Source organism: Rattus norvegicus, chromosome 14, assembly GCF_021556685.1.
Source record: "Rattus norvegicus strain SHRSP/BbbUtx chromosome 14, alternate assembly SHRSP_T2T, whole genome shotgun sequence".
NCBI classification, from domain to species: domain Eukaryota; kingdom Metazoa; phylum Chordata; class Mammalia; order Rodentia; family Muridae; genus Rattus; species Rattus norvegicus.
In genome coordinates, this window is record NC_141547.1 from 85,848,668 (window position 1) to 85,865,538 (window position 16,871).

The 16,871-nt window shown below is 50.5% G+C and overlaps 1 protein-coding gene across 5 annotated transcripts in view; it reads left to right on the forward strand.

The window, feature by feature from the left end:
* Positions 1 to 16,871, forward strand: part of Ccm2 (CCM2 scaffold protein) — a 45,595-nt gene that overhangs the window by 26,056 nt on the left and 2,668 nt on the right. For all 5 annotated transcript variants that reach the window (XM_087583516.1, NM_001126275.1, XM_087583514.1 and 2 more), the window contains 6 exons: positions 6,180 to 6,263; positions 6,699 to 6,882; positions 11,257 to 11,393; positions 12,485 to 12,620; positions 16,075 to 16,132; positions 16,583 to 16,721. In XM_087583516.1, coding sequence (XP_087439642.1) covers positions 6,180 to 6,263; positions 6,699 to 6,882; positions 11,257 to 11,393; positions 12,485 to 12,620; positions 16,075 to 16,132; positions 16,583 to 16,721 — 738 coding nt within the window. The remainder of the gene's footprint in view (positions 1 to 6,179; positions 6,264 to 6,698; positions 6,883 to 11,256; positions 11,394 to 12,484; positions 12,621 to 16,074; positions 16,133 to 16,582; positions 16,722 to 16,871) is intronic.

Here is a 16,871-nt window from a genome sequence, read left to right on the forward strand (position 1 = left end):
AGGTGTGCACCACCACACCTAAAATTTTAAAAAATCTAAAAGATAAAAAAAAAAAATAGAATCCTTTTTGTCCCTTGAGCCTAAGTAGGAAGCATGGTGGCTGGATTTTGGGTGACACTGAAAAGGATCAGGGCCTTGTATTAGTGACCCCAAGTCTTGGAACTACATTAGGATTCCTGTGTGATTGTAGACAGAGCAGGGTACTTTGTTTTAGCACTTGACATACAAAGATAGGAGAGTTAGCTAATAATACAATATCATATTGATCGCTTGTCCTAGTCAGGGTTACTCTTGCTGTGATGAACTGCTATGACCAAAGCAAGTAGAGGAAGAAAGGGCTGTTTCCACTCATATTTCCAGCTAACAGTCCATCTCTGAGGGACGTCAGGGCAGCAACCTGGAGGCAGGAGCTGATGCAGAGACCATGGAGGGATGCTGCTTCCTGACTTGCTCCTCATGGCTTGCTCAACCTGCTTTCCTATAGAACCCAGGAGCACCAGGGTGGGCTGGGCCCCTGATCGCTAGTTTAGAAGATGTCACACAGCTGGGTCTTATGGATGCATTCTGCAGTGGAAGTTCCCTCCTTCCAGATTGTTCTAGCTAAATAAAGTTCTAGATAAAACTAGCCGGTGCATCTGAAGGAGCTTTTAACAAATTATTTCTTCTTTTCTTTTTAAAATTATTTTTGCCGCTTTATTTCAGGCATTTTTGTTAATTAAATTCGTCCTTTGACAATTTCATATGTGTACAAAGTACCCCCATCTCCCTCTGTCCCCCTCTGATCATTCTGTCTGCAACCCTGTCTTCATTAAACATCTCTTTCCCATATTCTTGTCTTTTCATTTTGCTTTATGACCCACTTAGTTTAACCAGGGCCATCTGCATGGTTTGAGGTCATCTGTTGAAAAGCGGTGGGCTCAGAATTGGGGACACAAGTAAATGACCGTTCCGTTCCAGGGTCTGTCAGTAGTTCAGCAGTGATGGAGTAGGATCCCAGGAGCCCCTCCTCTACCCGTGACTGAAGCCGCTGTGAGTCCACGACTATAGCAGTGATAGAGTTTAGAGGATATCGCTTCACTATCTTCAAGTTCTCCCCCCACTCCCACCCCCCACGCTCACTCCTCACCAACAGCCTTAAGATAGGATCATGTAAATGAGATATGGTCTCACTATGTAGTCCTGGCTGGCCTGGAACTCGCAGAGACCTGCTTCTGCCTCCCAAGTGCTGGGATTAAAGACCTGTGCCCGATAGATGATAGGTGTTACTATAACACCGACTAGCTGTGTGTGTGCTCATGTTCATGTGGATGTGTGTGCACTTGTGTGGAAAGCAGCTGGCAACCTCAGATGTTGGTCATAATAGTCATACGGCAGGGTCTCTCTTGCTTGCTGCTGCGTACCCCAGGCTAGCAGGCTCTGGCTCAGGGAATTCACCTCTTGCCTTCCATCTTGCTGTAGAAGTCCTGAAGTTCGTATGCCCAACTTGATGTGGTTTCTGGACACTTTAACTCAAGGTCTCACATTTCCATGGAAAATGTTTTTGCCTACTTGACCCATCTTCCCAGCCCCTTAGACTAAACTGGCCTTGAACTCCTGACCCTGCTTTTACATCCTGAGTGCTTTGGTTACTGGCATGCTCTACCGTGCCCTGCTTGAAACACCCTCCACCCCCGTTCCTTTCTCCGACATTCAGTAGAATTCACTATTGAGCCTGTCTGGGTCTGGGATTCTGTTTAGGGAGGCTTTTAGTTTCTATTTCTTTGATAGACCATTGGATCATTCAGATTGTCTGTTTCTCCTGTGAGTTCTTCCTCTTCTTTGGTAGATTGTTTCTACAGGCAGACATTGTATAGTGGCCCTTTCAAAGGTAAGTTGTATTTATGGCCGAGAACATGTAGGTCACTGTAAATGGATGCCCTGAAGACTGAATCCGCTTACTTTTGCTGAGTGGTACTGATGGTGGCTGCTAGGCACAGCCAAGTGAGTGGTGGTGCTGCCACTTCTGTCTTTCTTGCTGGCTGGGGGGTGGGGGTGGGAGCAATGTTCAGGACATGAGTGTGTGTGTACATGTGGAGAGGCCAGAGGTCAATACCAGATGTCTTCCTCCATTGCCGTCCATGTTATTTTGTAAGGCAGTGTCCCTTGCTGAACCTGGAGCTTGCTGACTTAGCTAGATTGGCTGGTCAGCAAGCCTCAGGGACCCTCCTGCCCCCACCTCCCCACAGGATTACCGGAATGTTCTTCCTCACTGAGTGCTAGGGAGAGAACTCAAGTCCTCAGGCTTGCACAGTAAGCACTTTACAATGAGCTCTTTCCAGCTCCCTTCTGATCTGTCGTCTGCTTGTCTGTCCATTTCTGATTAAGGTTGTTGAAGTGATAGGACACGCCTTGGAAGTCAGAGGCCGGCATATTTCTGTGCCTTCAGAGCTACATAGTGAGACCCTGTCTATAAAATGAAGCAACAAAAAGTGACTCCTTAATCAGTGCGTCTGCCTCTTTTATCTCTGATTTCCCCCATGGTGCTGGGATTCAGTCCATGGTACACACCAAGCAAGTGCTCTACCACTGAGCTAACCTTCTAGTCTCTCTACCCTTTCTTTCCCTTTTTGGGGGGGATGGGGGCAGGGTTCCCCCATGTGTAGCCCTGGCTGTCCTGGAACTTGCTCTGTAGACCAGGCTGGACTCCGACTCACAGAGATTCGTCCCATCCCCCACCTCCCACCTCCCACCTCCCACCTCCCACCCCCCACCTCCAATGCTGGGATCAAAGGTATGTGTGCTTGAGCATGGCCTGGCTCCCTCCACTTTCCTTATCTGAAGCCTTTATCTTCGCTGTTAAACTGCATTGGTTTTCTCTCATTGAGCACCACCTCAAGAGAACGTTTCTGCTTCCTCTCAATCTATGTGCATCTTCATAAGGAACGTGGTTTTCTTGTAGAAAACATAGCTAGATTTTGCCTTATTTTAAAATCTAATCTGGTCTGGGTGGTTCTCGCCTATAATCTCCGCACCGGGGAGACAGAGAAAGGAGGAACTGTGTTAGAGGCCAGCCTGTTCCAGGACAGCCAGGGTAACAGAGAGACCCTGTCTCAAAACAAACAATTCCAATATAATAAAATAAGTAAAGTCAGTCTGACAGTATCTGTCCTTTTTTCCTTAAGTGTGTGTATATAAGCCTATAGTTTCACAAAGGCCAGAGAAAAGAGCATCAGGTGTCCTGCTTTGTCACTTTCTACTATATTCCCTTGAGACAGGGTTTCTTACTGAACTAGGCAGGCAGCCAGCAAGTCTGGCGATCCTCCTGTCTCAACCACCCACAGTACTAGGGTTACAGGCACCTATGGGACTGTGCCCAGCTTGTTACATTGACTCTGGGGATTTGAACCGAGGTCCTTGTGTTTGCATAGCAAGTGTTTTTACCCGATAGGCTATCTCCCCATCCTCGTGAGTGTGTGCTTTTAATGGGATTAAAACTAGGGCCTCACATATGCTATGTCCCCAGTACCCAGTCTCTCTATGAATTGGTATATTTAGGCCACTCGTATGCCAGTAAGTACTAATGTAGCTAGGTTAACACTTAGTATAGTTAGCCTTTGGCCTTCCCTGGGTTTGTTTTCTTTTTCTCCTTCTCTTTTCTGCTTTCTCTGGTTTTATTTGAGCACTTTGTACAGTTATATTTCTCTCTCTCTCTCTCTCTCTCTCTCTCTCTCTCTCTCTCTCTCACACACACACACACACACACACACACACACACAAGTTTAATTTAATTTAATGCCTTGGGATTTGCAGAAAGCATTTACAGCGAACCTTTCTCCAGTTTCAGACAGTGTAGTCCTGTTTCATGTGTGGTTGTGGCTGTTTTACTACTGAAGACTGCAACCCTTACCAGGTCAGCACTGACGGTGTTTCAGATCCTGGAGTTTTTCTGGCACTGGCACATTTGTATGCTTATGGCACAGTTGAGCATCCCTGGCAGCCCAAACACTGCACAGTTTGAGACTTTTGAGCATTGCCTTAGTTCAGATTTTATTGCTGTGAAGAGACACCATGACCACAGCAACTCTTACGAATGAAAACATTCAGTTGGGGGCTGGATTATCATTATCATCATGGTGGGAAGCTCGGCAGCGTGCAGACCGACATGGTGCTGGAGGAGGAGCCGGGAGCTGTACATCTTTATCCAAAGGCAGCCAGGAGGAGACTGGAACTCCACTCTGGGTGGAGCTTGAGCATAGGAGACCTCAAAGGCATCCCCCCCACCACACCTAATAGTGCCACTCCCTATGGACCAAGCATTCAGACACGCGAGTTTATGTAGCTCTTCAAACTACCACAGGCATCATCATGCTGATACTCAGGATGCTCAATCCATCCCACATCCAAGTAACTTTTGTTTTTTCTGTTTTACTCACTCTTATGCTACCCTCACCCAGTGACTATTGCTGGTTTTATTTTCAATCAGCTGCTTTTAGGGCAGTTAAAATAGAAAATAGAAGATTTGATTTTATCTTTATTTACATATTACTTCATGTAGAGCACAGATTCTGATCAGGTTATTTCCTGTATTTTTTTTTCTTTTTTTTTGGAGCTGGGGACCGAACCCAGGGCCTTGCGCTTCCTAGGTAAGCGCTCTACCACTGAGCTAAATCCCCAGCCCCATTTCCTGTATTTTTTATATTGTGTATATGTGAGTTCCTGTAAATGTGTGTGTGCACCACATGTGTGTCACCTGGTGCCTGAAGAAGCCAGAAGGCAGCATTGGATGTCCCGGAAACGGTAGTGAGCGGCCTTGTGGGTGCTGGGAGTTTAAGGCCAGCCTGCATTGTATAGTGAGTGAGTTGAGGCTAACCAGAATATAGCAAGATCCTGTCAAGAAAAATAGAAGGGGTGGGAGAGATCTTTAGTAGTTGCTGCTTTTCCAGATGACCTGGGTTTGATTGCCAGCACCTACATGGTGGCTCACAACTGTCTAAAGCTTTAGTCCCAGGAAATTCAATGCCCTCTTTTGGTCCCCATGGGTATCAAGCATGCATGTGGTGCATAGGTATGCAGTCAAAACATTTATTCACATTATTCGTACACACATGTATCATAGACACATACACACACATGCGTGTGCATGCACCATACTCACATATAGTAATTATAAAATTAAAAACTAAAAATATAGTTCATGGGACCTGAATTCCCTTCGCAGGACCCATGTGGTGGCTTACAACCATCTGTAAGTGCAGGGGGCGGGAGAGAGGGGGACCTGAGAGGCTGTAGACACAACTCGGTGGCTAGGAGCAGAGAGCAGCTCCTCTCTCAGAGGATCCTGGTTTTATTCCCACCCCCCATGTGGTACCTCACATGCAGTGTGTAATTCTAGTTCCAGGGATCCTGTGCCTTCTGCCTCCGTGGGCACCAGGCACACAGGTGGCATGCAGACACACATGCAAACTAAAAAGATGAAACAAGGTCCTGCCTCTGCTAGTGTGCCATCCCTTCATTTCTAGGGCAGAGCCTCTGTGGCCTAACGCCCCCTGCCCGCCCCAACCCACCTTTCAGTGCTCTGACTTAAGGGTTAAGTGTCAGACGTGAATTCTGGGTGTGCATTCAAGCTATGGCACTTCGCTTTTCCACTTGTGTGCATTCGTTGACTGAGCTGGGTTTTGTGTTTTTTCTCTTTTAGTGGGGCTAAACTCAGTGCCCCAACAGTAAGCAGGAGACATCTGCCATCTAGGTCCCTATGCTACCGAAGCTAGTCTTGAGATATCTTTGTGACTTGAGATTTCTGGTGCCAGTCGTGAACACAGAGCAGTAGGAAATGTGGGAAGATCATGTACAGCTGCCGGGACTTCAGTAAGCCTAGGGGCTGGAGATGGCTCAGTGGTTAAAAGTACCAGTGCTCTTCCAGAGGACCCTGGCAAACACAGACATACCTGCAAGTAAAAACAAACACCCAAACCACACGACAGACAGACAGACAGACACGTAGATAGATACGTACTGTAAGTACGTACAGAGTGAGTTCCAGGACAACCCTGTCTTGAATTTAAAAAAAAAAAAAATGCAGGGCTCTTCTGAAACTTTGGAAAATGGATGGGCTGCTGGCCCGGGGACAGGCGTGGGTCTGCGCTCTGTAGCGACAGTAGTCCTGACTGTTTCTCTCGGTACTCTTTCCTCCTCTCTTGCAGTATTTAGGGCAGTTAACATCCATTCCTGGCTACCTGAACCCTTCCAGTAGGACGGAAATCCTGCATTTCATAGACAAGGCAAAGGTAAGCGCCCCTCCTGCACACGCTCTGCTACAGCCTGCATCAGCCTGTGGTGCCCTCACCTTTGACCCCAGCCTTGGAGGGGCCACCTGGCTCTCTCACTCCGTGGGTGTTCTTGGCTCTACAAAGTCTTCTACAAAGGTCTCTTAGTTGGGACCTTTTCTCTAGACTTGGCTTTGGGCTGCTTCCCAAACTCAGTTCGAAGATATTTCTAGATACTGAAAATCTGGATCTAAAAGGTAGTTCCAGAAGAGTCCCCTACATGATTCAAGCATGTTCATGTACTTGGAGCAAGGACCACTATACTGAGGGGAGCAGCACTTTTTGTCACCTCTCCTTGGCTTAGAACCAGTTGTGTGGACTTTAGCCAGCACAGCGCTCCCCGAGGAGAGCTCGATACAGTGGCCCAGCGTTTCTGATGCCTGTGGTTCTTTGCAGCGGTCCCACCAACTCCCTGGGCACCTGACTCAGGAGCATGATGCTGTGCTCAGTCTGTCCGCCTACAATGTCAAGCTGGCCTGGAGGGATGGGGAGGACATTATCCTCAGGGTGCCCATCCACGACATCGCTGCTGTCTCCTATGTCCGAGATGATGCTGCACACCTGGTGGTCCTGAAGACAGGTATGGATTGCGGGGATGGCAGCCTGGAGGTCTGTGTCCCAAGGAGGATCCCTGGTTTTCCTGACGTGGTAGAGGTGGCTTCTGCAGGTCTAGGCTAGGTGCCGTCACCTATTATGTCTATAAACTAGATTTCCTGCCATGAGCTTCTGCCCCAGGGTCCCTGTCACACTCGGGGCCTTTGGAGACTTGAGGAAGACAAAATTCAGGGTCAGTGTTCTAATAAGGCTTTTCCTGGGCCAGATGTGGCCAGAGATAGGTGGATCTCTGTGAGTTCGAGGCCTGGTCTTTAGAGTGAGTTCCAGGACAGCCAGAACGACATAGTGAGACTCTGTCTCAAAAACACCTTTCTCCTGGTGACTCCTTAACCCCTGCTCCCCGTTATTGATGTTGCCTCCATTGTGTTGGTACAGTGGACCCCCAGAAAGAAAGTGGTGACTGAAAGCTGTGACAGGGACTTCTGAGCCCAATCCACATTTGTTTTGTTCTGTTTGTTGTTTTGTTTGTTTGTTTGTTTGTTTTTAATGAGACAGGGTCTCTTTATAGCACTGGCTGTCTTAGAACTCTCAGAGATCTCCCCACCTCTACCTCCTGGACACTGGAGTTAAAGGTGTGCCCCGTCATATCTGGCCTCCAGTCTACATTTTGAGCCCCAGTGTTCCCAAAGCTGAGACAGCAAAGCCAGTTCCCCTGGTCCCTGTGCTGCCCCCTTGTTCAGACAGCAGGGTGCTCCTTCCACTGGCTGTGCCCCTCCTCTGCGGCTGCTCACAAGGCCTGCCATCCTTCACACTAGTGTACAAGCTTCTACGAGCTTCTAGGTGTCCACCCCAACATTTGAGCCAGTGAGAAATGAGGGGAGAACCTGCCCTACCTGTCTTGGCACAGGCACACTGGCCTAGGCTTGCTGGGTCACTGTGAGTGGTTGGGATGATCCCAAAGCCAGCCCCGGAGGGCTGGTGACAAGGCACAAGGGTCAGATGGTCTCACCTTTTTCACGGTGTGAAAGGGTGTCTGGCTTATAATGCTGGTTGAAGTGCTATGGTCAACTCCAGCAGCTGGAGGATCGTGAAGGAGTTTTAGCTGCTCTGCCTTGTCTATGTAGAAGGAATGGCTCATCGCCTGCCTAGCACACTTAGATACTATATTTCCTCTTACACAACTCACGTGTCCCATACCACACATACCACACACACACAGTTGCATATGTCACAGAAGCCGCAGACTCGAATGCACTTGCCTGCTCAGCCCAGTCACATCCACACACATATGTAGATATATGTGGTAGATACTTGCCCTCATGCAGACACCAGTCCCGTCTGAGCAAGCTCCCCTTGAATTATTTAACTTATATGTGCCAAGGCTTGCTTTAGTTAAGCTCTCACTCTAATCTCATCTGACCTGGGATTCACTCTGAGGTCCAAGGCAGCCTCGAACTCACAGCAGTCCTGCCCCAACTTTCTCAGTAATGGGATTACACTAGTGAGCCACCTCACTCAGCCTGCCACAATGGGGAAAGGCTTGTTTGGCTCATGGCTTCTGAGGTTCCAGTCTGTGATCAAGAGACTGTTGCTTCTAGGCTTTTGGTGCAGGTAGGGATGCACAAAGCTGCCCGCCTCACAGCCAGAAAGCCAAAAAGAGGAAGAGGGTTGGGCCCATGGTCTCTTTTGATGGTGTGCTCCAGTGACCAAAGCACTTCCTGAAACTTTCTCACTTCCTGGTAGCGCCACCCTGCGGCCGCGTCTTTGCCGCGTGTTCAGCATCCGAGTCACTGTGCTTGGTTTTTCTTCTCAGAGTTGAGTGGGCCTGTCTGTTCGATGCTTGGCATTGAATTAGATTGAGCAGTATGAAATTGTCACTATTTTAACCTGTAAAAATGCCAATTTAACATGACTCAAACTAGTACAAAGTATCTGACATGAATTACCTCAGTTAGCATCTAGAATAGACCTAAGAGGAGCTCCTGAGTCTCCTCTCACTGGTGGGTGACAGTAGGTGTCCTTGAACTGGTTCCTTCTGGCTTAGACCCCAGCCACTCAGTCCAGCATCACCAAGGAGATCCTTTGGCTCTTGGCCCTCAGAGACAGAGAGGGAGGAGACTGGCTCCTGAGTGGGTTCCTGCGAGTATTTTAAGCTGGTTAGAGAAGTGGTCCCTGTATTTCTCATGCTGCAGGAATGTTTCTCTACTTAAATCATTAGAATAAATTGTTAAGGAAGAGAAAATAGAGATTTCCCTCCATATAAGGAACATTCCAAAAACATGACAAACAGTACTGAGAGTCCTCTCCTCTCACCAGCAGAGAATGCGCCCTGTGTCCCAGGGCCTGGCCTCACGCTGGCGGGAGCATATGTGCATCCCCTGATTCAGGCACATGGGCTGGTTTGGGTTTTGACGTGTAGTTTCCCCACCCAGAGCCAGGCGGATGGGTCAGTAATGTGCCCTGGGCGCCTCCTTGCATGGGGCCGGTACCTGTGCCTCCTCTGTGCAGAGGGTTGCTAGAGTTTGAGGCAGTCTAGTGTGGGGAGATCAGGGTCCATTCTCCTTGGAGAGGGGGTGAACCAGGGACCTGTGTATCTGCCTGTGTCTGCCAAAGGGTTTTGAATGATGGAGGAAAGACAGGTGGCAGTCTGAAGCTGGTGGCATGGAGCAGCCTGTGGCTGTCTCGGCCTGCTGCCCAGAGGGTAGCCGTGACAGCGTCACAGATGGCAACTGGCTGGTACCCACACCTCGCAGCTGCCCACCGAGGGCCAAGAAGCTAATTTAAAATGTTAACAAAAATAGAAAGAAGTGAAATGACTTATAGTAATACATCCATAGACTCTCTCTGTGTGTGAGGGTGGGGCATATACATATCAGCCCTATACACATACATCCCTAACCCTCTATTTTTTTTAAAAATTCATGTTCACTTAATATATTTAATTTTTTTGAGACAGTGTTAGTCTGAGGCTGGTCTGAAGCTCACCGGCTAGCCCAGGAAGGCCTTGAGCTCACGGTGATTCTTCTGCTTCTTGTCTCCCCAGTGCTGACCTTGCAGGCATGCTCCACCGTGCCTGACTTTGGCGGCATATTTAGTTTGCCCCCTGTATCTAATATGTCGCTATGGGAGCACATGAACAAGATGAAGACCACTGAGCTAGTTATTAGTTAAAAGTGATCAATGGGGGCTGGAGAGATGGCTCAGTGGTTAAGAGCACCCGACTGCTCTTCTAGAGGTGCTGAGTTCAATTCCCAGCAACCACATGGTGGCTCACAACCATCTGTAAAGAGTTCTGATGCCCTCTTCTGGTGTATCTGAAGACAGCTACAGTGTACTTATATATAATAAATAAATAAATCTTTAAAAAAAAAAAAAAAAAAAGTGATCAAGCCCTGGGTGTGATTTAGCCTGTGCTGCACAATTCAATATAGCCTCGTCATGGTTCTTACACTCAGAAGCTCTGTGGTCAGTGGCTGTTGTAAGGACACTGTTGTCGCAGGTTCTCATGGTGTTTCATGGCCATTGTCTGCACTCCCACCTCTCTCTGGCTAAGCCTGTCTCTGCCTGTGTTCCCAGGGCTGTAACGAAAGCCTCATGTTTCTCCAGTTTTGCCTTCTGCACACACCTGAGGACAGTGACAACAGGGCCACCTCTAAGCTTAACATACAGTCCCAGTGCCCTTCCAGGTGCTTAGCCCCACTCCCTGGTCAGCTGCGGAACCAAGTGCGTTTCCTGTGTATATGTTCTGTGTACAGTATGAGGATGTGGCCTTAGGCCTTGACCTTATCCACAGCTAGACCATTCACAGGCTTTAGTTTATCCATCTGGAGGAGGAGAGCGCCTTGCGCCCAAACTCCGTTGAGACAGGGACCCCTGCTGGGATTATTTGTAGTCTGAGTCCTGCGAGCCCCTCCGTTGAGACAGGGACCGCTGCTGGGATTATTTGTAGTCTGGGTCCTGCGAGCCTTTATGTAGCTCTAAGCAGTCGAGCAGCAGCCGCGTAGCGTGGCACACAGTGGGATATGAAGATGGGTGCTCAGGTGCGCTTCCCACAAGCTAGTTTTGTTTGGAAGGACTAGGGGCTGCATTTTATTTATTGATTTATTTTTTTATTTTAAACACACATGCACGCACGCACGCACGCACACACACGCTCGATGTTGTGGGTGTGTGCATATTGCTGTGGTGAACGCGTGTGCCGTGGCATGCATGTGGAGGTCAGAGGACAGCCTGGTGGAGTGGCTTCTCCTCTTCCACCATTACGTGCATTTCTGGGGATGGAGCTCAGGTTGTCAGCCTTGCACGGCAAGTGCTTTCCCACTGAGACGTCTCACGGGCCCCTGGGGAGTGAATGTTCCTGCCCTCCATGCACGCACTAACCCATGTGTTTACTTCTCAGCCCAGGACCCAGGCATCTCTCCCAGCCAAAGTCTGTGTGCGGAAGGTTCTAGAGGCCTCAGCGCAGGCTCCTTGTCAGAAAGTGCAGTGGGGCCAGTAGAGGCCTGTTGCCTGGTCATCATGGCCACAGAGAGCAAGGTGAGACCTCCGTGTTGTGGACCAGAGCGATCCACAGCCTCTGCCTATCCTTAGTCCAAGCCTTGCCCAAGACCCAGCTCCCAGCCTGGTCCTGCCTGTGATCAGAAGTTGCCTTGCCTCCAGCCCAGCCCTGCCCAAGACTGGATCCCATCCCATTCCTCACGGCCCCACTTAGACCCCTGGCCTTAGTCAGCCCTTCCGTCAGCTCTGCCTAGCACTACTTGCAGACGTTGTCCTTTCCTGTTGTTTCTCCCTGACCAAGCCCTGCCCATGTCCTAGTCAATGCCCCACCTATAACCACAGCAGCCCACATTCCCCGGCTCCTGAGCCACCTCCCATACCTAGATCTACCTCTTTCTCCTCTGCCACCCTTGCCTTTGGGCTCCCTCTTGGCCAGTGCCCCAGCACCATCCCTGAGATGGTCCGTAGAGTGTTTACCTGTCTCCTCTTCGGAATGCCTCTCTCCACCCCCACACCGACTGACAGTGATGGCTACAGCCATGGTGACCTGTATACCATACCCACCTGGTGCTTCAAACAAAGTTAGCATTTCCTCAGCACATGGACGCCACAGTGGCACAGAGGGGAGCCTTAGGAATCACTTACATCTTCCACGTGGTTTTTGCCTCTTACTTTCATTGGCTAATGGTGACTGCCCACCTAAACGTCCTCTAGCTTAGCCCACATGCTAATCAAATGATCAAATACTTCATTGTGGGCAGCTACCCGTGCACTGTAGAGTGTTGAGCAGAGTCCCCCAGATACTGTCACATCTACAGTTCTGGACAGAATTAACCCTCTAAAGAAGCCCTGTTTTAAACAGCACGCTGTTACATTTCTTTTGGAAATGTCTCTAAGGTCAAAAGTGAGACCCGTGGCAAAGCCGATGCCAACACCGTGTTGGCCTGTGAGGCTACCCTGGGCCACAGTCTCTTCTCGGGCATTGTCTCTGTCGTGTGAGAACCCTCTGGGCTGGGAGAGTCACTGGTCCTGGTCTGCTCCCCACTTGTGTTTGTGACACCTCTGAGAGATTATGTACCCTAGAGACTGGGAAAGTGCTGAGGACAGCTGCTGTTCTTCCTTCACGGTAGGTCGCCGCTGAAGAACTGTGCTCCCTGCTCAGCCAGGTCTTCCAGATCGTCTACACAGAGTCCACCATCGACTTTCTGGACCGAGCAATATTCGACGGGGCCTCCACCCCTACCCACCACCTGTCAGTGCACAGCGGTATGTGGGATGGAGGAGGGGGAGTGGTTGTCAGTGCACAGCGGTGTGGGGAGCGGTTGTCAGTGCACAGCGGCGTGGGGAGCGGTTGTCAGTGCACAGCGGCATGTTGGACGGAGGAGGGGGAGCGGTTGTCACTGCAAAGCGGTATGTGGGATGGAAGCGAGGGGGTGCTGTGAGCGTTCACAGGAGCTGTTCCCAGACAGGGCTGCAGGGGAACTGGGCAGGCGGAGCATGCTTTGAGGACCCTCCCTTTTGGTATACCTGGGCTGCTCTCAGCGTGTGGTCCCTTGCAAGACCGCAGGCAGACTGCTTGAGGTTGCTGAGGTTTTGTGGGAGGCTGAGAGACCAGGAGACTGGAGAGAGGCAGGAAGAGCCAGAGGACCCTGGAGGGCCAGCACCTCTCTCTGCACCACCATGAGAGCTGACGTAGTGCGGTGCAGACCTCCTGTCAGTCAGTAGATATTTCCTGTCTGGGTGTGGTGACATATACCTGTAATCCTGGAACCCAGGAAACAGAGGCAGGAGGATTGCTACTAGTTTGAGGCCAGCCTGGGCTACATAGCCAGACCATGTTTCAAATCAGCACACTTCTTATATGTGTTACTTTTCTCATTGCTATACCCAGTACCTGAAAGATGGCCGTGTAAGGGAGGAATGGACTATTGCCTGTCTGTCCCTCGTGGAGGGGAAGGCGTGGCCGCAGGAGTCAGAAGGCTCTGTCACGTCCGCTTGTGTCCTTAGTTGGGAGAGCAGGAGATGAGCAAGTGGGGCCAGGCTGTCACACACCAAAGCTTGTGAGCCTTCCCTCAGCAAGGCTCCACTGCGTCTCAAACAGTGCCACCAGTTAGGACAAAGTGCTCAATCCCGTGACCAGTGTTGGAACAACCTTTGGGAAATAGTTCACATTCAAACCAGTTGCCCATGGCCCCTCCCAGCATGCTCCTGGCAATCAACTGATGCAAAATCAATTCATTCTGACTTCAGAAGTCCCTGTGATCCTTGACAGTCCCAATACTGTTCAAAAGTCCAGTCTCTCCCCAGAACATATGACAGACCTTTACCGCCCCAAAACCAGTTTCCATACTTGGAAGCCATTTCCAGGGCATAGGGGCACAGGACACTGCCAGCTTCTTCTTCTTTTTTTTTTTTTTGGTTCTTTTTTTTCGGAGCTGGGGACTGAACCCAGGGCCTTGCGCTTCCTAGGCAAGCGCTCTACCACTGAGCTAAATCCCCAACCCCGCCAGCTTCTTTACCAGAGTGGCCCTCCCTAGTTCCCAATAGAGCCTATTCCGTATCTGAAACTTAGGAGCACAGTTTTCACCAAGTGCATTTCTGTTCCATTCTGGCTTTCCAGACTACTATGAGCATGTCCCATTAAGCCCTAAGTTCAGACTCTAAAACATTCCTCCTACAGGCCAGTTTCAAAGGCCTACGAACCACACACTCAGATTTCTCTCTGCAAAGGCCCTAGTTCTGATAGTATAATCTATTAGCGTTCTTTAGGTAACAAACCCATAGAATGAATATATACTACAAGGAGAGCCATTGGACTGGCCCACGCAGCGCAGGCTGGGTAGTCCAGGAGTAGCGATCTGTCAGCACACTGGAAAGGCTGAACTCAGTGTCTGCTCAGTCTGTCAGGCTGGGTTCTTCAGCAGTTCCAAATGGTGCTAAAGGCCTGGGGGACTGTCAGCGACAGGGTGGGCGCACTGAGGAGGAGGAGCAAAGACAGCAGGTGAGCGGCCGCACTCACCTCCTCAGACAGCTCTACAGTTGGCCACGCCACTGGCAGAGCCGCCCTCTCTGGGGGAGGATCTTCCGCTCTTCAGTTGGTCCTTCCAGGAAATGCTTTCACGACTGACCCAGACGGTCAGTCACCTCTCTCTTAGTTGATCTCAAATCCAATCAAACTAAAATTAGCCACCACAGTTCACTGTGAGAAAGCTCACTGAAGGTACGTCTGACCGCAGCTGACAGACCCCAGTGCTCAAACAGCCCAAGCTCGTGGAGCTTAGTCCTTTCTAGACGCTCCAGAGGCTCCAGTTCCCCGCCTTTGCCAGCCTCTACTCCAGTGCTTCTCCACCTTCCTAACGCTGCGACCCTTTAATACGGTCCCTCAGGTTGTGCTGACCACCAACCATAAGGTTATTTTCATTGCTACTCCAGAACTGTAATTTTGCTACTGTTAATGGATCCAGTGTAAACATCTGATGTGTAGGATATCTGATTTGTGACCCCCGAGGGGGTTGAGTCACCAGGTCTCATGAGAACCACTGTTCTAGAGGCTTCCCTAATCACTGCGTGTGCATCTCTGCCTCTCTCGATGATGGCCACACCTCCCGCTGACACACACGGGAGCTGTGTTGGGCTTTTCCTGACCATGACATGACCTGTCTACTAAGGAACACTTCCGGAAGTGTTTGCCTGGCTCACGGCTTCTGAGGCTTCGGTCTGTGGCCAGACCTGTTCCCTGGGCCACGATGAGACAGATCATGGTAGGAAATCAAGAGGAACAAAGACGTCACTTCCTGGTGGCCAGGAAGCAGAGAGGCAGGGGGCTTCTGGACGTGATATGGTTCCAGTGCACATAGCCCCAATGACCCTACTTGCACAGCTAAGCCCCACGTCTTCAGGTTTCCAAAACTCCTGAAATAGTGCCATGAGCTAGGACAAGGCTTTGGTACATGAGCCTTTTTGGAGGGACGTTTCCTAATCCAAACCACATCAGATTCCCCCAGCACAATTCAGGTCCTCTCCCTGTCTCAGGTCTTCTCTTTAGTAACCTTTATTAGTGTTTGCCTTGCACTGTTGCAGTCACAACCCCAGGAGTGGATGTGACATCTTCAGAGGCCATCGCATGTACCCGGTCCCTCCCCATCACTGTCTCCCACTCCCAGGTAGCCTCACTCAGGACTCCATCTCCCCGAGAGCCTTTGTTCACTGCCAGTCCTGTTGTTGGGAGTGTCTTTCCTCGGGGCTGGAAAAGTACAGTGTAGTCCTAACTACACAGAGTGGTACTTACTGGGTATTACACAGGCTACTGCCGTGGGCCAGATCTCTGCTATACCGGGGCACTCGGCTTGTCCAGGCTGAGATCAACTGCCCAGCTCTGTGGCTTCTGCTGGGTAACCTGGGACAAGTGGCATTCATTGCCTCCAATTTAGCTGAGCACATCTCCAAAAGCAGCTGGCCATCTGTGAGTTCTCTGTGGACGTCATCCCAGCCTGTGACAGGATGTGTGTTTGAAAAAGTCCTCAAGGGTGATGTGGGCTCAAGTCTGGGGACCTTGCCTTGGTCACTCAGCACGTTCCAGGGTACAAGCTGGACTCCTTCCTATAGATGTGACATGGGGCTTACCTGCACGGAGTGCTCAGTGTCGAGCCAGCTGGGCGCCTGGGCCTGAAACACCTGCCAGCCCCTGAAAGCCCTCTGTGTGTTCTTTGTCTTTGCACAGATGACTCTTCCACGAAAGTGGACATGAAGGACAGTTATGACGCCGACGCCAGCACCTTGTGAGTGCAAGCACTGATTGCTGGGTCTCGTGTCTGATCTCTATCTAGCTCGGCCCCACAAGTCTCTTCAGCACCACAGAGTCCAGTATCCCCCGTGTCCACCTCTAGAGCCCCGCCAGTCCTTTCTCGTTCCCTACCTTCTGTGACCTACAGAAGGGACCTTGGAAAAGACACAAAATGGTGGTGCCTTGTACCCTTTTAAAGCCTGTTAGCTCGGCCTGTGCGTTCTCCCAGCCTTCCTGACCCCCTTGCAGAGGGCCAAGCCTTCTGCCCTCGCTCTCCCTCCCTTTGCCCACGGCCCACTAAGGTTGGCTGACTCCTGGGATCTCCTCAGTCTCCGTGTGTGACTGACACCAAGCAGTCTTCCTTAGTCAGTGTCCTTTGCTCATATGGTCGTATTTGTGAACAGGACAGCAGGCCCCACCCACATTGTACCTTGTGCCTTTGCAGCTGCTTCCCGGACTCTGGGGATGTGGGGGGCTTGCCGCCCTTGCCCTTCTGCATGCAGGCATCCCCCCACAGCAAGACGGTCAGCGAGAGTGAGCTGAGTACCAGCGCCACGGAGCTGCTGCAGGACTACATGCTCACGGTAGGCAGAGCCCCATCGCTGGCCTGGTTCTACCGTGGGGCTGTGGGGTCTGTGGGGTCTGTGGGCCCGAGTTGGCGCTGGGTTGTTTGGCCTGGCCCATGCTGGTTCTGGTTAGGAACAGCAGTTCCAGTGGTGCCTAGGCCTCCTGCC